Source organism: Lissotriton helveticus, chromosome 2_1 (genome assembly GCF_964261635.1).
Source record: "Lissotriton helveticus chromosome 2_1, aLisHel1.1, whole genome shotgun sequence".
In the NCBI taxonomy this organism is placed as follows: Eukaryota; Metazoa; Chordata; class Amphibia; order Caudata; family Salamandridae; genus Lissotriton; species Lissotriton helveticus.
Genome location: NC_136059.1, coordinates 2,104,517,183 through 2,104,541,646, shown reverse-complemented (window position 1 = coordinate 2,104,541,646; position 24,464 = coordinate 2,104,517,183). Strand labels below are relative to the sequence as shown.

The following is a 24,464-nucleotide window of genomic DNA, read 5'->3' as shown; positions in this document are numbered from 1 at the left end:
TAAGAAAGCAAGGGAAGCCTGCAGGAGATAACTAATAATGGTATGCTGTGGAAGGTTGGTTGTAAGCTCACTGAAAAAGTAAGCAGAGATGGACAAATTGATTTCCATCTTTAATATTATTCTGGCTTGTGTAGATTTAGGTACTTTTCAAATTTCCCAAACAAATCTACTATGCAGAACATCGCAAAATAAAGGTTCTCAGAAAGCTCTCAATATCAGGAAATGCAAAGTATATTGGTATGAAGGGGAAATGTAAGGCACCTAAACATTTTTGTTACAAGAACAAATAACATTTTGTTGGAAAAAATATGTACATTTCCGGTATTTAAAATGAAGTGTAAATTGGATAAAAGCTATAAGGTTGATAAGTGCCTGTGACTAGTAATTAGAACTCAAAACAAGCATTGGCAAGCGAATAGGTTTCGCCTATGGAGATCTATTGGCTTAGTCAAGGTTTTATTTAGAAATGCTGCACAGCAGCTCACTCGGCAACATGACTTAAAGTAAAGAAAAAGAGCAATATGACCCAGGCAGAGTTGATTGTCATTTTTCTTTTTTTTCCCCCTTTCTTAAAGACATGTTGCGTAGCAGCCCGCGCTACTATGCAATAAGTCTTAAAATAACGCAGGGAGCCAGCACCACAAGAGAGGTGCAGAGAGGAGGTAGGGAGCAGCAACACAACGGACAGCAGGAGGACGGCAGGGCGAAAGCAGCACAAGGGAGGTGTGGGGAAGGAGTGAGGGAGCAGCAACACAACGGACTTAAGGAGGAAGGCGAGGGGCAAGCAACATGGGGGAGCATGGCATAGGAGCCTGGATGGTGGGGGGCGGGAGGTTGACAGGAAGGAGAGTGAGGGACTGCAAACACATGCACTCTGATAGAGTGTATGGAAAAAATATAAATAAAAGTACCTGCAGCAGCGTGCTGCCAGTGGAAGGACACCATCTACAGACAAGAGGCTATACTTGGTCTATGCTACATTGAAGGATCAAACACTAGAAGCAGGAGGTGAGCAGGAGGCACTGGCCAATAAGAAGCAACAAGTGTGATAGTAGAGCCAACCAATGGTTTGTAATGGGCAGGCTTTTTTTGGTTTTATTTTCAAAAGATTTTTCTGAAAGAGCATGTGCTGAAAGAGCATCCCTGTCATTTTGTAGGCATGCACCTATAAAATAATGTGGGAGGGCACATTAAAAAGCGTTGTTTTTTTTTTATTGTTTTACTTTAGCCATGCTACACAGCATTGCAGACAGTGCGGCATTTCTAAAAAAAAACCTTAAAAAACATTGGGAGAGCCAATAGGTTACAAAGTTGAATCTACTGTTTTTCAAATAATTGTTTAAGATCACTCTGTTTAATCTTGCATTCTCACTATTATGCGCTCTCTAAAATTCTCTCCTGCTGTCTTTCCCATTCTCTCTCTGCTTCTTTGTCTCTCCCATACTCTGTCTCCCGCTTTCTCCTCCGCTTCATTGACATTCTGTTTCTCTCTTGCTCTCCTGTGCTCTGTTTCACTTCCTCTCTTGCTCTTCTTAATTGTTCTCTCCATTTCTATGTCTATCAACATCAAGTCATCTCTTGACTTTCAGCATCATGGCTTATCATGCCACTAGAATCACATGACGGCATTTAATGAATTTACATGAATTACTTTATGTTCTACACAGATATGTATGTCCTACATTTTACAGATCACTTAGAAAGAGGAAAATGCCTCTGGTGATTGATTTTGTGCCGGAAGCAGAGACAGCTTAAGGATTTTGGGGGCCCTGTGCCAATATTAGGGGACACCTATCCATAACAGTTTTGAATATATAGTCCATTTTCAGGTCTTTCATGCCCTCTAAAGCCAGGTCATTGACAGTGCATAAACACACTGGTCCAAATTCTAAATGTGCTTACATCTCAAATTCAGAGATCGGGATGTGTGTTTTTTAATAATGCAACAGCAGCAGCTCACTAACATTACGGTACATAATCTAAGTCATCAGGACAGGATTCTATGCAAAACAGAGCTGGCTCTATCAGGGCCCCCCACCCTGAAAGGCTGGGGCCCTAGTCTGAAGCCCACCTTGCTCATGCCTTAAAATGTCTCTCGCAGGAAGGGGCACAAAAACAATCCTGCCTACAACGAAGGCACACTTGTACCATGGAGCAAGGGTGCCTGCGTTGGTGCTAGGTAGCACATTGTGCGTCACCGCAGGCAGAGAGCAGGAATGCATATCGAAAATTCTGCAAAGAAGAAATGTGCTAATTTTACCTGAAACACCAAATCCTAAATGTGCTAAATAATGAAAACCGAACAAATTCAGACGGTGGATAAACAAACAACATTCAGTCCACAACACAAAAAATTCCCTCCACCTGCTACAAAGTGCAAGCTTACAGTAGTTTAATGTGGTAGGCTACCGCTTAGTATCTGGCTACCATACCGAAGCCCAAAAGGTTGCAGATGCCCAAGAAGTGGTAAGTTAAAACCAAAGGCCCTGTTAAAGACCTCTGCTAGTATTGGTTGCAAAAGCTGACCATTAAATACCACCTGCATGCAGTTTTTGCATGCAGTATCAAATAGGTTTCCGCATCTGGAATCTATTTTTGAGATTGTTAATTAGAAAATCATTCAGTAACCTGTTACCTGACTTTCATCCCATCCAGCATCTTTAAAATTCAATATCTTGTTGTATTTATTATATGAATTACTAAATGTAATGCCTGGTTGGGAATGATTTATCTTTATTAGAGGCCGTCACCTGGACATTGCTTAAGTTGAATTTCTTAACTGTTCAAGCTGTATTGTTTATCTACCAGTGCCTCCATGTCACTTTTGAGGGGAAGCCTTGCAGGGTGCTGCTACTGACAACAGTTACTATAAGAAATGATTGTTCTCTTCCTATACAGTGATCTGATTTTGGAAGTTCTGTGTTGGTACTCATCTACACCAGTAATCACCCTTCCTCTGATAAGCTGACAAACTACTTTCAGACCCCGCTGCATCCCTTATTACAGAAAAAAAGCCCACCCCTTCCTCCCAGAAGCAAGCAGATCTCTAAACTTAAACCCCTCGAATTTCAGTTTCATCCATATCACTCCATAATAAATATTCATAGTTTGAGTTAGGCTTATATAATATCTGCGAATTATTAACGATTGCAAGCAGTTCAAGACCATTTAGTCAAGGGTTCCCTTCTTGGGTATAATCAATTGCAATCGCTGTCAACAGCTTGTCTTTGTACATGTGAGATGAGAGTGATGGCTTGGAGTCATGCGAGAAGGCAGACAGCAAGAACCAGTCTGTTAACAAATTGTTTCCTGAGGCATGAAGTAGTGCTATGTTTTCGTTGCCAGGTTAATGACTCTGAAAACAATCGGGTAATATCATTCATTTTCAATGTAACTGCCTTCGCCCAACCAAAAGAACAACGGATCTGCTGAAGGCCAGCGAGCTCGCAGGAGATGACGGTTCCTTTATAGTTAAAGCATGACGGCCCATAATGACATTTCCGGTCAAGAATAATGAAATGAAAAACTACTAGGCTAACTAGCACCAAAGGCTCGAACCACCAAACTCCCTTTCAAAGATACACAGACTAGTTTAGTTGCATACTAATGGAAGGAGTGGGTATGCTACTCAGTTCTGTATTATATATTAAACGCTTTAAGTAAACGGATGACATCGACCTAATATAACAGTAACAAACAATAGAGAAGGTATGAGCACCTTCACGAAGTATATAATAGACACCTTAATTGGAGATCACATTTAACAATGCATCTTGCAATCTCCTTACCCAGCTAGAGATTAATTCTGACCAACTACTGTGCATATCACTTAGACACTGCGACTACTGTCTTTTCCAACAGGAAAATATTACAGGGTACTGGACAACTACACGAGTGCTGTTTCCTCTGAGAATTATACTCGAGAACGAGTCTCTGGTAAAGAGGTCTCGTTCTTTTTCACACTCCCTGTCCCACCGAGAGAATTTATTTTTGCAAATTTAGATTGCATGATTTCCAGGCTGCAAATGACTTGGAACGAATTCTCATTTCCCCATTCTGCTGCTGCATTTCAACCTTATTGAAAGATGACAATTAAGAATGAGCAGTTTGTAAAAAAGCGGCGGGGTCAATGTGTATGAAAAATAACCCATCACGAGTCAGGATGGTGCACAGATTATTAGGCAACTGTAATACGATGCCAAACAGAACCGTACAACGGTGCACGTACCTCACCTGGGCTCAGACGGCGCTCGTCCTTCTATAGTCAGCTGTACATCTTCCCACCACCGCAATGCCCTTCAGACGCCATGCCCACCCCTCAAACAAGGAAGCACTGCCAGATTGCATGCACTCCCTAGCCTCAGCTGGGTTGTACACCCATCACTTCAGAAGCTGCCCTGTCCCCATGTCAAACGACCCCTGCACCATGACATCAGCCTGGTGCATAGCATATTTACACGATCCTCCATACCGGTGTATTGATTGCATCCCCCTTCTGCATTATACAAATATTATAGGCTGCACACTCAGCTAAACTGGACTGCACTGTATTCTCAGACACATTAATTGCCCCAAACTCATGTGACGTTCTACTGTCGTTTGCACGGCACTAAGTACATACAGGTTGACTGCATCCCATCTTGTGCATGTTGTTGTATCCTTAGGCTCTACTTTTCGTCCCCTTCCCTGGAGGAGGGGAAGGGAGTGCATATACCTCTTTTTATTTGTTTAATGCGATTTTCTATAGCGCGAACATTACCCGAAGGTGTCAGTGCGCTTTACAAAAGAACCAGTTGCGATACATAAAGATTAAGGATTACACGAGTTATATAAAAGATACAAATAGGAAAAAAAATTGCAAATGTACAAGTTGTAAAGTCCTCTGGGATAGCTACACCACTTGGCTTGCAACACCATCGCCCCTGCTCACCTGGACGGCCGGTCGTCACGGGCCCCACTCTCGTAGTATTCCTGCTCGGCTGTCGTCTCGTCGTCCTCCACTGTCACATCAGCACCTGAGCCGGGGAGGGAGCGGAGGCTCCGGCTCTCGCTGGCACCTTCCCCCGGGAATGCATTGACAAGAGCCGCCGCCCAGCGCAGCAGCCAAAAGGTGAGCAGAGTCACCCGCAGCGCGGACCGGCAGCCCATGGGCACAAAGCATGGGAGCACCTACGAGCCCCCGGGTCCAGCTGTCACACACAGATGCCACACCATAGCCATGGACGACGGACTAGCCTGAGTCGAGCCTGGTGACGTGACGTCACCCCCTACACCGGCGGGGAGGGAGCTAGCTTGAAATGAGAGAACTGTGTAGACTAGGTGTTCAACGGCAGCATTGCTAATGCAGCTATAGGTATGCTAAACAGCAGTGGTATGGTAATGTTACAGCTGATATTAAGATTGTAGGAGAGCGCATATGAAAACAAGCGGGAGGCGGCTCGGGCGCAGCACGTCTTCCGGAGACGTGCGCGTCCACAGAGCTGAGTCGGCTCGTGCACAGGCCAGTAGCGGCTCGTGCACAGCTCTAGACTCCCTTGCCAGTGAACACGGTGACTATAGAACTCGCTGGCGGGAGCGCTTCGCGCTCCAACGCCAGGCGAGCCCTAACAAAAGGCTGGCTTTCACAAAGCAGTGACATTTGCATTTTCTAAAGCTTTGTGTTCTAGCAACTGAAATGTGTGCTAAAGAAAAACTCTTCCTTTGCATTAAAGGCAGAAAACTGCATTAAGTGACAGTAAATGAAAGATGCAAGGGGCTGTTACTGCACATATAATAAGCATAACAAGATTATTTAAAAAAGTTTCGTCCCTGTCATCTATGTCCGCAGAGACAGAGCGTTTTGGACACAATGTGTCGTTAATGCATTGCTAAACTGTCTCTGCAGACATGGGAGGAGAGAGGGCACTTCATAAATAATATGGTTCTTTGAAAACTGTCACCCTTCATCTTTGTGAAAATTGTTTTTAACATCTGAATGGCTGCAAAGCTCTCCTTTTTGAGAAAGAAAGGGTGACTGTGGGGGAAACTACATTTATTTGCCAAAAAAGTGTTTTTTCCAAGTTTAATCTTTCTCTGCCATCATGCATTACTAAACCCTCCATTTACAACTCAAATTTCTGCAGGGCAATTTAATCAAGCAACAGGAGGGAGGGGTGTTGGTGCTAATTAAAGCTGGGTGGGGGTGTCTATGTAAAACTTGCAGCAGACAGCATGGATTAAAGAAGCAGGAGGGAGTAGGAGAGAGCCGGGGAGAGGGAAGGAGCGTCTGTCAGTAGTAAATTGTAAGCAAACAGTTGCAGATTGCAGGAAACCATGTCATGCCTTTGAGAGAAAGCCATTTAAGAAAATAGTGCCCAAAGACAGTTAATAAAACATACTGAGTAACACCACAGTAAGAGAGCCAGTCCTCACGGGAGGTTACAAAGAGAGACAAAGAGGTACTAAGGAGGGACAAGTAAGCCTATTGACGAATCAAAAGCCATAATTTACAAAGGACAGGAAGAGAAGCCATTTGTAAAGATGGGCGGAGCTTAATGCACATATACTGAATGCTGCATGTCTCAAAGAGACAGCGCAATAGCTGCTCTAAGCGAGACATAAAAAGTAGTTTGCTAAAGGTGAGCAGCGGATGGACACAAATAAAGAGGCTATGCTCCAAGTGAGGGATAAAGACAGGATGAGCAAGGCAAGCCATTGAATAAGAAGCAAGCAGACAAGTGACACTAAAGCCAGCATATGGTAAGCAATGGGCAGGGCAGGCTTTAAATCTGCTGTAAGATCTTGGTAAGATGGCAATAGATCTTTTGCAACAAGACAGCTTGTGCTGTCTGGTAGACTTGACTTAAAACAGACCATGGATGTCAAGGGGGTATCGAAAAAAAAACGGGGTGGGAGGGAGAAGCAGCACATGGAAGATGGAGTATTGTGGAAAAGCACAAGAGGGAGAGACTACCACAAAAGCACATGAGCAAGTGAGAGCAAATCAGAGCTTGGGGTGGGGGAGAGAAGCACTCGGATACTAGAGAGCAGTGCAGGAAGAGAGACGAAAACCAGGACGAAAGAGAGCAACACAAAGCGGGAGGAGTAAGAGAAGCACACAAGGGAGACAGTTGGAAAATACATGCATTCATGGAGAGTTTAGGCAAAAAGAAAAGAGCAGCAATAAACAAGCATTGGAAATGCAATAGGTCTCGCATTAGGAAAGTTTGAGTGATTGGTATTGTAAATGACACTTTTTTTATTTATGTGTTGGTTTTGAAAATAGTAAAATTAATAGCTTTGTCAGTTACAATGTCAATAGTTTTAACTTTCGCAAATGTGACACCTATAGCATTTGTAATGCAATGTGTGTTGTATTTACGTGACTTAGATGTATTGATATTACAAATAACAATGGCTTTTAATTTTGTAAATAATGTGGTGGTGGATGCGGTGGTGGTGCATGTGGTGGATGTGGTGGTGGATGTGGTGGTGGTGGATGCGGTGGATGTGGTGGTGGTGGGTGTGGTGGATGTGGTGGTGGTGGGTGTGGTGGATGCGGTAGTGGTGCATGTGATGGATGTGGTGGTGGTGGATGTGGTGGTGGATGTGGCGGTGGATGTGGCGGTGGATGTGGAGGTGATGGTGGATGTGGTGGTGGATGTGGTGGTGGATTCGGTGGATGTGGTGGTGGATGTGGTGGTGGATGTGGTGGTGGATGTGGTGGATGCGGTGGATGTGGTGGGATGTGGTGGTGGATGTGGTGGATGTGTTGGTGGTGGATGTGGTGGTGGATGTGGTGGATGTGGTGGTGGATGTGGTGGTGGTGGGTGTGGTTGATGTGGTGGTGGATGCGGTGGATGTGGTGGATGTGGTGGTGGATGCGGTGGTGGATGCGGTGGTGAATGTGGCGGTGGATGTCATGGTGGATGTGGATGTGGTGGTGGATGTGGTGGTGGATGTGGTGGTGATGGTGGATGTGGTGGTGGATGCGGTGGATGTGTTGATGGTGGATGTGGTGGTGGTGGTGGATGCGGTGGTGGTGGTGGTGGTGGATGGGGTGGTGGATGTAGTGGTGGTGGATGTGGTGGTGGATGTGGTGGTGGCGGTGGATGTGCCGTCCCAGAGTGATGTGGCGCCGTCCCAGAGTGATATGGTGGTGTTGTGCGGCGTGCAGCAGTGTGCGGGGTGCAGCAGTGTGAGGCGTGCAGCAGTGTGAGGCATGCAGCAGTGTGAGGCGTGCAGCAGTGTGAGGCGTGCAGCAGTGTGAGGCGTGCAGGGGTGAGAGGCGTGCAGGGGTGAGAGGCGTGCAGGGGTGAGGGAGGGTGAGGGTGTGTGAGGGTGCGTGAGGGGGTGTGAGGGTGTGTGAGGGGGTGTGAGGGTGTGTGAGGGTGTGTGAGGGTGTGTGAGGGTGAGGGGGTGTGAGGGTGAGGGGGTCTGAGGGGGTGTGGGGGTGTGAGGGTGAGGGGGTGTGAGGGGGTGAGGGGGTGTGAGGGTGAGGGGGTGTGAGTGAGGGTGTGTGTGGGTGAGGGGGTGTGAGGGTGAGGGGTGTGTGGGTGAGGGGGTGTGTGGGTGAGGAGGTGTGTGGGTGAGGGGGTGTGTGGGTGAGGGGGTGGGAGGGTGAGGGTGTGTGAGGGTGAGGGGGTGTGAGGGTGAGGGGTGTGAGGGTGAGGGGGTGTGTGGGTGAGGGGGGGTGAGGGTGAGGGTGAGTGAGGGTGAGGGGGAGTGAGGGGGAGTGAGAGTGAGGGGGAGTGAGAGTGAGGGGGTGTGAGAGTGAGGGGGTGTGAGAGTGAGGGGGTGTGAGGGGGTGTAGCGGTGTGAGGGAGAGGGTGAGGAGTGTGAGGGTGAGGGGGAGTGAGGGGGTGTGTGAGGGTGAGGGGGTGTGCATTCTGAGGGTGTGTGGCGGTGTGAGGGGGTGAGGGCGTGTGAGGGTGAGGGGGTGTGCATTCTGAGGGTGTGTGGCGGTGTGAGGGGGTGAGGGCGTGTGTAAGGGTGAGAGGGTGGGTGTGTGTGAGGGTGAGAGGGTGGGTGAGAGGGTGGGTGAGAGGGTGGGTGAGGGTGAGGGGGTGAGTGAGGGGGTGAGTGAGGGGGTGAGGGAGGGGGTGAGTGAGGGGGTGAGTGAGGGTGAGGGGGTGAGTGAGGGGGTGAGAGTGAGTCAGGTGAGTGAGGGTGTGAGAGTGAGTGAGGGTGTGAGGGTTGTGAGAGTGAGTGAGGGTGAGAGGGTTGTGAGGGTGAGTGAGGGTGAGTGAGGGTGAGTGAGTGAGGGTGAGGGGTGAGTGAGTGAGGGTGAGTGAGAGTGAGGGTTCTGAGGGGGTGTGGCGGTGTGAGGGAGAGGGTGAGGGGGGTGAGGGGGAGTGAGGGGGTGGGTGAGGGGGTGTGCATTCTAAGGGAGTGTGGCGGTGTGAGTGGGTGAGGGCGTGTGAGGGTGAGGGGGTGTGCATTCTGAGTGGGGGTGTGGCGGTGTGAGGGGGTGAGGGCGTGTGAGGGGGTGGGTGAGAGGGTGGGTGAGAGGGTGAGTGAGGGTGAGGGGGTGAGTGAGGGGGTGAGTGAGGGGGTGAGGGGGTGAGGGGGTGAGGGGGGTGAGTGAGGGGGTGAGGGGGTGAGTGAGGGGGTGAGTGAAGGTGAGGGGGTGAGTGAGGGGGTGAGAGTGAGTGAGGTGAGTGAGGGGGTGAGAGTGAGTGAGGGTGAGAGGGTTGTGAGAGTGAGTTAGGGTGAGAGGGTTGTGAGGGTGAGTGAGGGTCCGAAGTAAATGGTGGCAGGGCAGACATCATTGCAGCTAGCAAGTCGATCTTGACATTTGTATACTCTCTACTACGACCAAGGCTGGAATTAGTCACTAGTTACAGACCTGAAGACTGGATGTGCTCTCTCTGAACACACTGCAGCGGCAGAGCTGTGAACATCGGCCCGATCAGATCTGCACACAATTTGTCATAGATAGACAATAAGCACATTGCATGGAGAGCAAATGTTCCTTCTGCTGGACTACGAAGCAGTCCGTAAGACATAGACACACACTACATGCTCTACTGCACAACCTCATGAACACACTACAAAGTCCGCAAGAGCTAAAGATAGAGCTAGGCAAACCCAAAGCGCAGCATACATATATCTACGGAAATCTAAGATGAAGCAAAATTCAACTCAAGGCTCACGGTGCCCTCAAGCCACAGTCTAGAACACCATGACTGGGAATCCATTTTAGACGGAGCCATAATGAGCGAGTGGCCAACAGACCCTGTAAGTCCCAGTGGGGTACACGTGTTACTATGGTAATCCCTAAACTAAAGCCACAATAAACATGTGGTAAATGGAGACTATAAACAACAAGCTCTCGGCATTGCTGTGGGGGAGGCGGGGGAGCGGAGCGCATTCCTTTGAAGTGTGATGATATGGGGGGGGGCAGGGGAGAGGAGCGGCCACATCAATGGAGAGCTGATGAAGTGCTAGGATTCCCCACGGCCAGACTGACTTTTGCGTGGCGCGCAGCGTACTTGGGAACACAGCGACATATAGCATGGGACAGAGTAGCAGCGTGAGAGGGACAGAAATGCATATTTTTAGCGCACAGCATGGGCGGGGGCAGTATGTGACAGAGGCAGAGCGTGGGCAGAGTGGGACGCAGCAAGAATGTGGGGTCAGAGGGGCACATAGTATGGACGGGGGTGGGGGATCAGAGGCAATATGTGAAAGGAGCAGAGCGTGCCATGGGGCGGACAGAGTGGTGCACAGCATGGACGGTGTTGGGGGAACGGAGAAGGCAGCATGTGACTGAGAGGCAGAGCGTGGGCAGGAGACAGCGTGGCGCGCAGAGTACTTGGGTTGAGAGGGACACTTAGCATGGGGCAGACTATCAGCGCGAGAAGGGCAGAAATGTTGATTTTTAGCGCACAGCATGGGCGGGGGGGCAGTATGTGACAGAGGCAGAGCGTGGAATGTTTTTAAGACAAACTTAAAGAGAGGGCTAAGCGTCCCGGCAGACCGCGCCCTAATTTAAGCTCGGACAATTTTATAGAAGCAGCCGAGGGCAAGAGACTGCCCGCTGGTAAAAAAAAAAAAACAAGCAGAAAAAAGAAAATGCAGTAAAGAAGGAAATAAATGCAACAAAGAATGAAATAATGAAGGATGCAAGGAAAGATGGAAACAAGAAAGGCAGTAAAGAAGAAAATAAAATGGAGATTGGAAGAAGGAAGGAAGGAAAGACAAGAACATCGCCAAAAGAAACAAGACGGAGGGAAGAGAGGGGAGGGGGGAGGAGAAATGCGACACGGCGGGAAGGGGCAGGCAGGATGACTCAGGGGAGGGGGCGGAGCGGGGCAGAGCGGCATGTGGGTGTGAAGAAGCCGGGCCTTTGAAGTGAAGCTAAGCTTCACTTCAAAGGTGTCGGAGGAATGCGGGCGGCTGTGCACGCGCTTTTAAGCTCAATGCACATGCGCATTGAGCTTAAAAGTCACGGGCACTGCAAGGAATCGCCACGATTCCTTGCAAGTTAGATAAAGAGTCGATGAGCCCCTATAGTCTCGCTTGCTCGATGCGCATGCGCATCGACAGGCGAGACCTAAAAACAGACTAGAGACAGAGAGCAACATGAAACGGGAAGGGATGATAAGCACACGAGGGAGACAACCAGAACTCTGATGGACTCTTGTAGAGTGTTTAGGCGTACTCTCCAAAAGTGAGAAGTGCAACGGAAGGACATAAGTAATGAGGCTATGCTCTTGGGAGGGACAAACACAATATTGACAAAGCAAGTCACTGAATAAGAAGCAAGCAAATAAAATAAGAGTGACAATAAAGCCAACCAATGAATCAAGCAATGGACGGGCTTTATACCGACTGTAGGGTTTTGGTAAGCTGGCAATAAACCTTTTGCAACCAGACTGCTTTGCGTTGTCTGTTAGGCTCGACCGTACCATGATAGTTAGGCACTGTAAATGTTACATCTTACGTGTAGTGAGGTAAAGAAAAAAAACAAGCATTGGCATAGCCTTTGGGACCTTATAAGTATTTAGTTATGCAACATAATATCCTTACTGCAACAACATTAACTGTTGCATGGATAAAACCTTATAAGGTCCCAAAGGCGAGACCCATTTGCTATGCATATGCTTGTTTTTGTTAGGCACGGGGAGATTGGATGATTTGCCCAGAATCACAGGATGTTGAGACTCGAACCCTGTTCCCCAGATTTGATGTCAACCGCCCTAGCCGTTAGGCCAACTCCTCTCCCCTGTTTATTTAAATTTGTGCAGATCAAAACATTGTACTGATTGCTAATACTCTGTGTATATTTAGCATATCTTCTTGTCGAAATGCTCTTGAATCATAAATGAATTTATATAGGAACAAATATCTGCAAAATATAGGCCGAATGGGAGTCGTTTCTGTCATGCTAAGTGTGCCAAAATGTGCCATAACTGGAGATCGTTAGCCACCTATTTACTTGCAGTTTAGAAACAAAGATTGAGAGAGAGACAGAGAGAGAGTGAGAGAGACAGACAGAGAGAGAGGAGAGAATCCACTAGAGGATGTGAGTGAGAGAGATAGAAAAAAGAGATGGAGAAAATGGTATGGGGAGAGGAGACAAATGGAAAGAGAAATAGAGGAAGTTGAGAGATAGAAAAAGTGGAGTGGAAAACAGTGAGAGATTGAGAGAAAGAAAAAGAGGAAGAACGAGAAAATGAGAATAAGCTACAAATGGATGGAGTAAGAGATGGATATATAGAAACGGAGCGAGTGAGATGGAGAGCGATAAAGAGGGATGGGAGGGGGCAGATAGCAAGAAAGAAAGATGTGAGAGAGGGAGAGAGATATATATATATATATGGCAGAAAAGATGTGAGAGGAGGAAGAGGGTCAGAGTGACAGGAAGAAAAGGCACAAAGGAGTTAAAGAAAAAAAGCAAGGATGGAAAAAGGCAAAGAGTTGGCAGGACAAGGGAGCGGGGGCAAGGGCAGGTAGACAGTGAGGGGAGGAAAAGGGGCAAATGTAAATAGAGTGCATAGGTTAAAGAAAGCATTTGTTTAGAATGGGATTAGTACCTGAATCCAAGTATTAAACACGTTGTGTGCACTTTGTTTTTTACATTAAGTGGAAAGCATGCTGCTTCATTGTTGCTACCATTTGCTTCTTGGGGTTGCATGACTACTTGCAATTGTAGGTGTTTCATGTGTAATTGCGTGAAATCGCGTTGTGTGTTTTTTTGTTTTGATCGTGCTTATAATGGAGACTTCCAGAATTAAATAGTAAGTTGTAACTAAGATCGTACTTAGTGCCAACGTGATTTATTATTCCTGGTCTTGTCGCGTAATTTATTCCAAAGTAACGCAGGTTTAAATTAAGTCCATGTATTCTCTATACTTGTGGTTGCAAATCCATCATCGGTTCAATTGGATCATTCTTGACCCAGGGGCAGTTGGTAGACAGCTGTGCGTACCCTCTAATGAAATTTGAGAGAAGGAGTATGCGCAGTGTTTTTGAAGAGTGCATTCTTTGCAAGAGACAAGTGCCGATACAAGTGAGCGCTCAGCTGAGATGTGCCGTTTTCAAGTTTGGCATATAAGAGTAACCCATTGTTGTGTAATATCCGGTATCACAGGGAAAATGTGTTATCGCGTGGGTTACCTGCTGAGCTTTATTTTCTGAAAACAGCCGAAGGGCAGGAGATAAATAAATAAAACACGATTCTTAGGAAATACCAAATGATTCAAATAGGCTAACTATGTGCGGGTTGAGCCTCATTGAGCAGTTGTGCATCTACAGTGGTGGATGGATTTTTACATCCAGACCCATCCCGTACTTGGCAGATTCTGGAAAGTCTTTGTATGTCACTGTTTCGTGACTATGTATCGATGTGAACGTGTTTTGTAGGTATTCAACTCAAATGCAGTGTCTGTAAATTGAAATGACTGATTTTGTATGCCGCCCCCGCCTCCGGATGTATAAAGAATGACGTCATTAGCAACTCTGTGGATTACCAATTATGTTTGCATTTGACTACAGTGCTTGTATGCGTGCTTGTCACAGTAAAAGCGAAACACACTGCTGGCACTGCAATCGTGTGTTTGCTGGCCCGAGAGTGGTGCGTGTGCAGTCTACTCTTTTTCGAAGCAGACTCGTGCTTGTGGCCCACTCCTGCTCGCTCACGCAAGATGGATGCCGCCACAATCACGAGTATGTGCTTCGAAAAAGCGCAGAACGACGGCTAAAGGTATCCTATGCAGCACATGCGAGCTGCGTAGGCGAGACCTAAAAATCAGGCCTTGACTTCATTACTCATTTTATTTCATATCAAAAAATAGGAATTAGTTGCAAACTTTGAGAAAAGCAATGCAATAGCTTTTGGTAGTTAGTGAGACAATATTTCGATGTAGAGTGAACATTGCTTCTAAGGTGCTTTATTAGCTTGTGGAATGGACGCTGCTGGAGAAAGAAGGTGCACATGATTACCAGTTTGTCGGAGCCTGTGAGTTGGCCACTGTTTTCTGTTAAATAGGCAAAATAATGCATTGGAAATGGCCCTTTTTGCAGGGTCATCCCCAAACTTTTTGCATTCCACCTCTTACTTTTGCAATATTATTTTTTGTTTACCTTAGGACTCTGAGCACTTTACCACTGTTAAGCAGTGCTGGTGTGCTTTTGCTCTCTCCTCTAAACATGATAATACTGGCTCATACACAACTGTCATATTTAAGTTACTTACAAGTCCCTATTAAAATGCACTACATATGCCCAGGGCCTGAAAATTAAATGCTACTAGTGGCCCTGCAGCACTGTTTGTGCGACCCAATTAAGTAGCTCTTTAAACATGCCTCTGGCCTGCCATTGCAAAGCCTGTGTATGCAGTTTAAACAGTCATTTCAACATGGTAAAATAAACCTTTTGCCATGTTTAGACCTTCTTTTTTAATACATATAGGTCACCCCTAGGTTAGGCCTGGACAGCTCAGATGGCAGAGTATAGTGTATTTAAAAAGTAGGACATGTACTTCTACGTTTTGCATTTAATGGTAATGAAAAACTCTTACAAATTTTTTTCACTACTGAAATGCCTATATCTTCCATAGGATAACAATTGGTGTCTGCAACCTGTTTCAGGTCCCCTACTGAGTGTAGTGGGCAGTTGAGCTATGTGTATTCCTTTTTGACAGCCACACACAATGGAAGGTTAGGTGCATCTCAATGGGCCATCTCTGGCAGGATAGGAGGAAGAAGCTGGACACAGCCTCACTCACACTTGAATAGGCTATGCCCCGTCCCCACACAAAGGGCTACATACCCTCAGTAGTTAGTCTGGAGCCAGGACAGGGAAGGCAGGACATCTGTGCACTTCCAAGGCATGTCTTTGAAGTCTACCCCACTTCAAAAGCACCACTGGGCGTATAAATACTGGACCTCAGACACCACTACTTTAGTACACTTCTGGACCTGTGGATACTCTACCAGGAAGGACTGCTGTGCTGCTGGACTAATGCTTTGCTGATCTGCTGCCTGCTGCCCTCTTGCCTGGGTGAGAAGGACGTGTACCTGCATTTCTGGACCACTGAACCCAGACTGTCTCCAAGGGATAGTTGGATGGCCTCCTGTTCTGAAGTCTCGGAGACAGAACAGACTTCCAAACCCTGCATCTAGACTCTGCCATTTGTGAGTCTATCCTGCCAAGTGGTTCCACCTTAGTCCTCGACCCTTAGTAGTGGGACTGAGGTGCATTCTAGTGGAACAAACATCTTCTCTGCTGAACAATGCAACCCAAAGCAGAACAGACGGATCTCCTCGGCAGAGCGGGGCATCCCTGAACAGAATGGACTTATCACCACCGTTAAGTTGATTGGACCTGTCGCAAAAGACTTGCATCGTCGCCACAACCCGCATCTTGGGTCCAACGCATCGCCTTTGGAATTGCACAGCGCAATGCTTTTCACAAAACACACGCTGGCATCTCTCGTCGGCGGCAGCCTCAACAATGAAACTCCACATTGCAGCTTCATCATTCATCAGTATTAACGCATAGCTAACATTGGACTTCACATCACAAGCCCTATCGACAGAATCCTCAACGCACCAAGACCGACGCATTGCCTCGGCTGCTTGACACATCTTTGTAGTGGATTCACGCAACGCTCCGGAACCAGGATTTTACGGCACTCTGTTCAGTGGGCCTAACTTGGCCGCTGTAACCGACCCACGCTCCATTGCAGTCTGCCTGTACTTGTGACTTTGTCCCAGTCTGGCATGACTAAATATTACCTAGCGAGCTTTGTGCTTTTTGGCACAATTTCTCACCATAGAAACTTTAAAATTCAATAACTTCGGTTCTACTCATTGGATTTTTTGTCATTTTGGTCTTGGTGTTTTTAGGTCTCGCCTGTCGATGCGCATGCGCATCGAGCAAGCGAGACTATAGGGGCTCATCTACACTTTATCTAACTTGCAAGGAATCGTGGCGATTCCTTGCAGTGCCCGTGACTTTTAAGCTCAATGCGCATGTGCATTGAGCTTAAAAGCGCGTGCACAGCCGCCCGCATTCCTCCGACACCTTTGAAGTGAAGCTTAGCTTCACTTCAAAGGCCCGGTTCTTCACACCCACATGCCGCTCTGCCCCGCTCCGCCCCCTCCCCTGAGTCATCCTGCCTGCCCCTTCCCGCCGTGTCGCATTTCTCCTCCCCCGTCCCCCCTCCCCTCTCTTCCCTCCGTCTTGTTGGCTTCGCTGTTTCTTTTTAGGCGCTCCGAGGCCACCCGTGCGCCATTTAACGCTATGTAAAATTAAATGTAGTTTTTAACCTGTTGCTTATGTCTGCCCGTGCCTCCTTCAGTGACTCCACCTTTTCTCTGCCTCCTTTTCACGAAAGGCACCGAAGCCCCCACAGCGCCCACCTAGCCTCATGTGTCTGCCCTGTGCGCCACACGCGCCTCATTGGGCGCTATAACAATACTTTCCCCCAGAAGTATCCTCTCTTTCTCTCCTTCAGGTTAATCATTCCTCTCCTCGCTAATTATCCTCCCTCCCCGCCTCCACCTTTCTTCCCCGTTCCTTCCCTTCTTTCTCACACCCCGTATCCCGTTCCCACCTGCACTGCTTTTATTCCCTCCTCTCTCTAACGTTTTCTCTCTTCTGTCTGTCTTGGTCAGACCCTCTTTCTCATTGTTTCTGTATCCATTTCACTCGCTGACACCCCTCTGCTACTCTCTTCTTCTCCCATTCACTCCTCCACCCCTGTCTCTGCCTTTTTAACTTTCTCCTTTCTCTCTCTTTTACTTTCCTCATCTCCTCTGTTTAAACTCTGTGCCTCTTCCAGTCTTTCTCTTAACCCTCTCTTTCTCTAGCTCCTCTCTTCGTTTAGTCTCTCTCGCCGCCCCCTTTCTTTCTTCGGTTTTCTCTTTATTCTCTCTCTCTCTCTGAATCATCACTTGGCTTTCTCTCTTTCCCTTCCATCTTGCCCCTTCCCTTTAGATCCTCCTTTCTCTGCCGCGCTCTCTCTCTCTTCCCCTCTTCCCTTTCCCTTCTCTCCTTTATTCTTCTTCGCTCCCTCTTTCTTCTTCTCTCCATTATCTCCGTCGTCCTTTCCCTGTCCTTAGTTTAAGTTTCGAGTTAAACATATTTTGTGGGGAAGGGCCCCGTTCCGGAAGGAGCTGTCGGGAGACAAACCACCCGCTGTTGGAGCCGTGGAGACTGAGGGCCCACGCCAGCGAGCGGTGGGGGCTGGTTGGGGGTAGTGGAGGGAAACATGTCATGTAAACACCGCCTGCCCGCGCGGCGTGCGCCTCTGCTGTACCTCGGGCGCGTCCCCCTCACAGCGGGCAGCGAGCTGTCGAGGGCCCCGTCTGCCAGGCTGTCGCAGTGGCGTAACGCAAGATGACAGCTCCCCCATGCAGAATGTAATGTGGGCCCCAGAGTCTCTCACACTGAACAGATATTCATTTGTCTTGGGCTCAATTGCCCCCCCCCCCCAGAAGTGAGGTCCCCTCTAAAGGGTTGGTTGTCTCCACGCGCCCTGCCCGTGTTACCCCCTTCCAGGCACTTTCGCTGGGCCTCTGTCTGCCCGCAATATTTACTTACCAGATTTGTAATTATGTTTGTTATTGCTCGGGAAAGCAGAGTGGCTTTCCTGAGCTCCAAACTGTTTCTTATTGCTTGCCAGTGTACACGTTCTGCCGGCATGCAATGGCAAGGAAGGGCTGAGGGGGGCCCTCTCCAACACAAGGTACACTAGGCCCCCCTCCCCTCGCACCTCGGGGGCTGCAGAGGGGTCTCCATTATGCCCCTGTGCTGCCGGATCCAAAGCCCTGTCAGCGCTTGTGAAAACAATGTAGGCCACTTTCTTTAACCACAGGCCTTTAATCCTGGTATTTTCCTCTTAGGGTGCACCTCGAAATGATCGCCCAAACTTACTAGCTAGTAGCACGTTTTTTTTCAAGTCTGGCTTTGAAACTGAGACAGATACAGACTATTGATCACCCCTAACCCCCCAAAAAACATATAGAGGAGTTTTTGATCAGCAGTCCTCATCTATTGGTCTGTTGAACTGTCATTCACATTTTGCATTCTCCCACCCCTGCATTGGGCTTTACCTGCTGGCACCATTCAGTAAAAGTGACTGCACAAAGCCAGTGCACATTGTTCACATCTGCCTAAAATTATTTTTTTCCAGTGGCATAGGCGGTTCAAAGTGTGCTTTTATAGTTTATTTTAACTTTAAATACCAGCTATTTATTTTGCCTGCAATTCGTGTGTTCAGTTAGATGGTGATTTGTTTTTTTTAAAAAAAAATTTAATTGCTGTTATAATGTCATTAAGTGACATTGAAACATCGTAGACGCACGTGATTTGAATCCTTGTCTTGGTGGGGGCGGTTTATTCTTGACTTCTTCTCAAATAATGATAATAAAATGCATGATGCAACTGAAAGGCTTTGTATTAAAAACATCCTCACCAGTTAAACAGCCACGCTACTGATTTCTAAAAAAACAGTAATATTTTATTGCAATCCTATAGCTGCCACACTTACCAGGCAGTATGTTTTTATTTCTTTTTGAAGCCAGTGCTTGTAATGAAAAATAAAAATATGTGAGCACTGCCTCAGCATGACAAGGCCACACCTATTGGCTTTGCCAGTGAGTGTTTTCCTAAGTAGCTAGTGGGTTTTGGATTACACAAAGGGCTTGGGTTACACCAGTGTTGTGTCTTTTCCGAAGAAGCCTGAGAAAATATTGACTGAGAAAAAAAACGATTGGCAAAATATAGACTCCAAAAGGCAGACTGCCAAAGACCTGAATTTACATAAATATGCTACAACATTTTTGACTTGCTCTCAAGCGCTTGTCCGCAAACATGCTGCGACTGGAGTCAGAACTGGAAAATGAGCCAGTCCTAATGCACACGAGAATAGGCTTTGGCTGGATTTGGAAATTAAATACAGGTTGCATTTTTTGTAGGGAGTTGTTTAAGGCTGATATAATAAATTATCTATAATTTGGAACCAGCTTTCTATAAAAAGATGTTTTTATGGTCTAGGCTTCCACATGGGATTCTTAGGTCTCGGAGCATTTGAGTTAGAGCTTTTAGAAATGTTTATGGCTTTTTTTTTTGTAATTCTTTGGCATTGGCTACAGGAAACAAAAATGCTAAAGATTTACAAAAAAAACCCATAAACAATTCTAAAAGCACTAACTCTAATGCTGCGAGACCTATTGCATTTCCAATGCTTGTTTTAATTATTATCATTATTAAACTAAGCTCTATTCTTTTAACCTGGTGTGGGATCCTTTTTGTGTGGTTTTCACTGATTTACTGTTTGAAGTGTTGCACAGATACTTTAGGCATTGCCTCTAGGTTAAGCCTGACTACTTTGTTCCAAGCTACCAGAGGGTGAGCACAGGTTCATTTGCGGTTTGCCTGTACCGTACCCTGACTAGGATTGTGGTTTCTGCTTGACCAGCGCTTAACCCCAGTTAACCAGTAACCCAATTTCTAACATCATGCATCTATGGAGGCATGGATGCAGAGCTACCGTACGTTTTAAGTAGCAGATAATTATTTGGTACAGATGGTTAGAGAACCAATTTAAGAGAGTTTTAACAAGTATTTTATTAACTGCACTGTTATGGTGAAACTAACATACTTCATTTGGGGACTGGTGTGTTACTATTACTTTTGAAAATGTTAAACCAAAACCAGAGAACAATTTTATATGTTGACCTAATTTAACAGGGTGTGTTATTTAATTACAACTAATGAATCTGTATTAATAATGAAGATATTGTATAGATCGTGAATGCTTAGGTTTTGAAATAGCTATATGGAAAGTAATAAAAATGAACCAGAGACAAAGCTGGAACATCTCACCAGGTTGCTTAGCACTGCTTTAATGGAATGATAGTCTAGGTGAAACTATTTGAAGTTCCAGGATGGAAAGGTGAAAACTTTGAAGAAACTGCATGAAATTCAGCTTGCTCCACAATGGATCGGGCTATCAGAGATGTAGCTATTTATGTTATCAAGAATGCATTATTTACAAGGTTTTCTCATGAGAACAGGCATGGGTGATGAATTAGCAGAATAATATTACAATGGTCTGAGATCCTAGGAAAGAGATGCTTTGTGAGGCAAAAGCGTCATTGGTGGCCAACTTGACCCTTGTTTTAATACAGTAAAGTTGCCAACAAGTAGGAAATGTAATGCACATAAAAGAATGATGGATGAAATGCTTGAATTATCAGACACTGATAATTACTCAGGGTGCATCCCAGTCCATTGCTATTTTGCACACCATGCCACCTCAGTTTGGATGCAGCCATATGTAAATCAGTTTTGACTCAGCTCCAATGGGCACAGTCCAGTCAGAACTGCCAGGGCAAGTCCTCCTAAACCAGAACACAATAAACCTAGGACCGGTTTCACCCTAGTTAGAGCCCATCAGCCAGGTTTAGCTTGGTTCCAGTAACAGTCTGCATTATCCTAGGTTGCTTGTGTTCCGGGAGGACCTGTCAGTTCGGGCTAGACTGTTCACACTAGAGCAGGGTCAAGGCTGATTTGCACATGGCTTAGTCCAAACTGAGGTGGCATGGTGTACAAAATAATGACGGCTGAGGATGTGGCTTGAGTAATTACCAGTGGCTGAGATTAATTCAAGCATTCCAACCATCACTTTTTTGCACACTTTACAACTGAGCAGGGAACACAGGGTCTTGATCTTTGGGGCTGCTCAAAATTGAAGTGCTGAAGTGAGCTGGTCACAGAGTAAATTTACTGTGTGCCCTATGCTCAGCACAGCTGAGAACACACATTCACTAAAATAAGCACAGAGGGTTCAATGAGAGTTTCTTAGACTCTGGATACTGTTTTAAAACTGTGGTTTTCGAATTATTTTATTCACAACAAATCGTGCCAACATTCAACAAAAGCTAAAGCATTGTGGGTTTTATCATAAGAGGTGACTAATGCCACAAATAACTGTTTAAATCAACTCTACGCTGGCACTGAATAAAGACTATGGAACTTCTCAATACTTTGAAAAGGAGGCGAAACGACTTGTATAGAACAATATGAAAAAAGTGAGGAGCATTTTGATAATATTAATGCAAAGAAGTACAGATGTTTTTGATCACAAGAGTGTTTTTTTTTTTTTAAACCTTTAACAGAGGACCCAGAACTTGAAAATGGATGTGTGAGGAAAACATAGCTATTTTGAAGTTTTTATATTTGTATCACATACAATTAACTAGTTTCCCTGATAAGGTTCCAGCATAAGGCGATGGTTGTAAGTGCCCTGGGCAGAAAGAGCTCACCATCTCCTTATGTGGCGCCTTGTAAAATGTAAAACAAAATTATAACACTTATGAATATTGATATAAAAAAATTAAGCGAATCAATCTAAACAACTGAACACATAAATCTGCCACTGAGCTCAGGCATAAAAGTTCTACACTGTTCTGCTATTCAAAGTCTGAAAAAAAGAAACCTGTGTTTTAAAAAAATGTGTTTAAAACCAATTGCAGCGTGCACACTAACAAAATGAAGTAATTGGGCTACCAAGAACTACTGCAAAGTTTTAGAGATAATTCTGTGGATGAAAATCAAGTTATTCCTTATAAGTGTGGGAGTCCTATCCCATAAGTGTGATATGCATCAATAGATGTTCAGTACAATAACAATTTCAAGTTAAATAATACGTTGCTTGATTTATTTCACAAGTAAAACAGAAGTTTAGTTGTGAGGGCATAGTGTTCTTTGCTCTAGATGTGTGTTAATTGTAATATAGACTGTTAGAATGAATAGTGTCTGTGTTTGAAAGAAGAGAGTGTACATTTGTTAGCAAAAATGGGTAATGTTTGGTTGTCTGTATCCTAAAACATTCGAGGGGTTGATAGATTGATCCATTCCCCCTTGTTGGGTTAGAACTTGCCAATGCAAAAGTGGGTCTTGTTCCTGCGCCTAGGTGGGCCAATTTGAATTCCTCGAGTGAGGGCAGAGAGAAAAATAGTTATCGTATAATGTAAATTGCTAACTGACAGTTTAAGGCAGAAACACCTTCCTTTTAAATATTTCAAGGCATAAAAATGTTATTGCACACGAATAAATAAACCTTTGAGGCCTGTGATGACCGGCCAGCCCATGCTCCTGGGCTAGACAGTTCTTGGTAGGGAGTGGGTGGGTTAATCAGTACACATTTGGAATAGGCACCGAGTGACAGGCAGAAGAGGTGTGCCGATTTGGGTTTGAAAAATAGGTTGGTAAATAGCTATTTACGGTGTGTGCATTGACTGAAGGTTACCCAGTGCTTGTTTTGTAGGATATTCTTGGTTTGGGCAGTGGGTTTACGTAATGGTTTTAAGTTGTGCAGCACTTGCTGTTTGCAGGTTGGTCAGCTCTTGTCTGAAGAACTGACGGCGGATTTCGATTGGGCAGTACTTGCTGCACGATCGTCAGCTGTCGGGTGGGGAACACAGATCATTGTAATTGTTGTCACTCCAAACCTGTTGGTTGTGGGCTGAGCAAGTATTTGATAGTTGTCGCGTGTTCAGGGGTGAGTGTTAGCAGGTGTAGGCTTGTTTTTAGGTAGGGTAATATATGTTATTTCTGACTTGGGCATTTGTAAATTGTCAGTAACTGGTTGAATACTGTGAACAGGCTGGTGCGGTGGGCGGCACTTGGTGGCTTTGGGTTAGAAATCAATGCAGTTTGCCAGCATTTGTATGTAAGTCGGGAAGTATTAGTTACTTGGGCACAGAGTGTATGATGAACAACACTTTTTGGTTGCAGAATTATAAATGGAAGTGACGCCGGGAGTAGCTGTTCGGTGTTGCTGGGGTAGTCAGAGTATCGTTTGTGGGATGGGCTTTAGAAGGAGGCTAAACTGCAGTGGACGTTGGTAGTACTTGTGAAGTGTGTTGGGCGGCTGCGAGACAACCAGTACTTCACTGTCAGTGTCTGGTGGCTGCGCAATTAGCTGCAGTGTAAATCTGTGCACTCACGCTCTTGTCCAGCTCTATCTTGACCTTCTTCTGTGCCATGCTCTTCTGGATCCTCTTGCTAAAACTTGCGTTCCCAGCAACACGACAGCAGCGTTCTCCTCCCTCCTCCCGCAGACAACAAATCTGCCCCGCTCCGGGACCAGGGGTGGGTAGTTCGGGACCCGCAGCAAGCACCTCCGTCTCGTCGCTGCCATCCTCGGCCAAGGAAGCAGGAAATCCATTCATATTTCAACTTGATTCGGCACGATGCGCATCTGCAAACTGAGCTGAGCACAGAACTCAGTCGCATACGAAAGCGGCGACTGGGATGCCAGTCTGCGCAACGGTTTTGCAACGTAGCACCCTTCTCTCGCTGCACTGCAGCTCTGTTTTCGAGAAGATTGCTTACAATTCAGTTCGGAGCAACGTCACTGCGTCTACCGAGACACTGGTGTCCATAGAAATGCAGCGTGAGAACCAGGAAGCAGAGGGCCAGCCAGACATAGACACCGAAGAGGGACTAACAGTTCCAACATTACTGCTTCAAAGTGCTGTTTGTGGCCGAAGACAGGAGACGGAAATTGAAGGATTAAGCGCTTTTCGGGTAAAACCGCAAGTACGTTTTTATTCAGTTTCTTTTACAAAAGAGAATAATGATCTCTATAAACGTTCCAGTTAAAGTAGGAAAAAATGCTTCATTGCTACATGTTGTCATATTTTTTACGTCTTTTGTAAAGGTATACCAATTATATGCCTTCATGCAATATAGTTTTAGATCTCTTTGAGATAGCGCTGTTCAAGATTTACCCCTGCATGATGGCCGTTAAATGTTTACCATAACAACCTGGCGTTGTCATTTTGTAGTTCCGAGTCGGCGGAGACCAGCCATGTTAGAAAGGAGGCGAGAGCGGTGCTCACCATGTGTTTAATTTGCAGTAAAAAAGGGTCAATGGAAGCTGTCAGAGGGGTGTTCGCCCAACAGATCTAAACATGCAATGAACGGCGCATATTCGTTTTGATAACACGACTCTTCAGTTA

General features: G+C 46.1%; 1 protein-coding gene across 2 annotated transcripts in view; it reads right to left on the bottom strand.

Annotated features, from left to right (window-relative positions):
* SAP30 (Sin3A associated protein 30) overlaps nt 1-23,921 on the bottom strand; it is a 154,694-nt gene extending 130,773 nt beyond the window's left edge. Inside the window, exon 1 of one of the 2 annotated variants that reach the window (XM_078677076.1) lies at nt 23,448-23,921. In XM_078677076.1, the coding sequence (XP_078533202.1) occupies nt 23,448-23,672 (225 nt within the window). In that variant the 5' untranslated portion in view covers nt 23,673-23,921. The remainder of the gene's footprint in view (nt 1-23,447) is intronic. The other variant, XM_078677074.1, reaches the window with a different exon arrangement.
* Nucleotides 23,922-24,464: the final 543 nt, after the last annotated feature.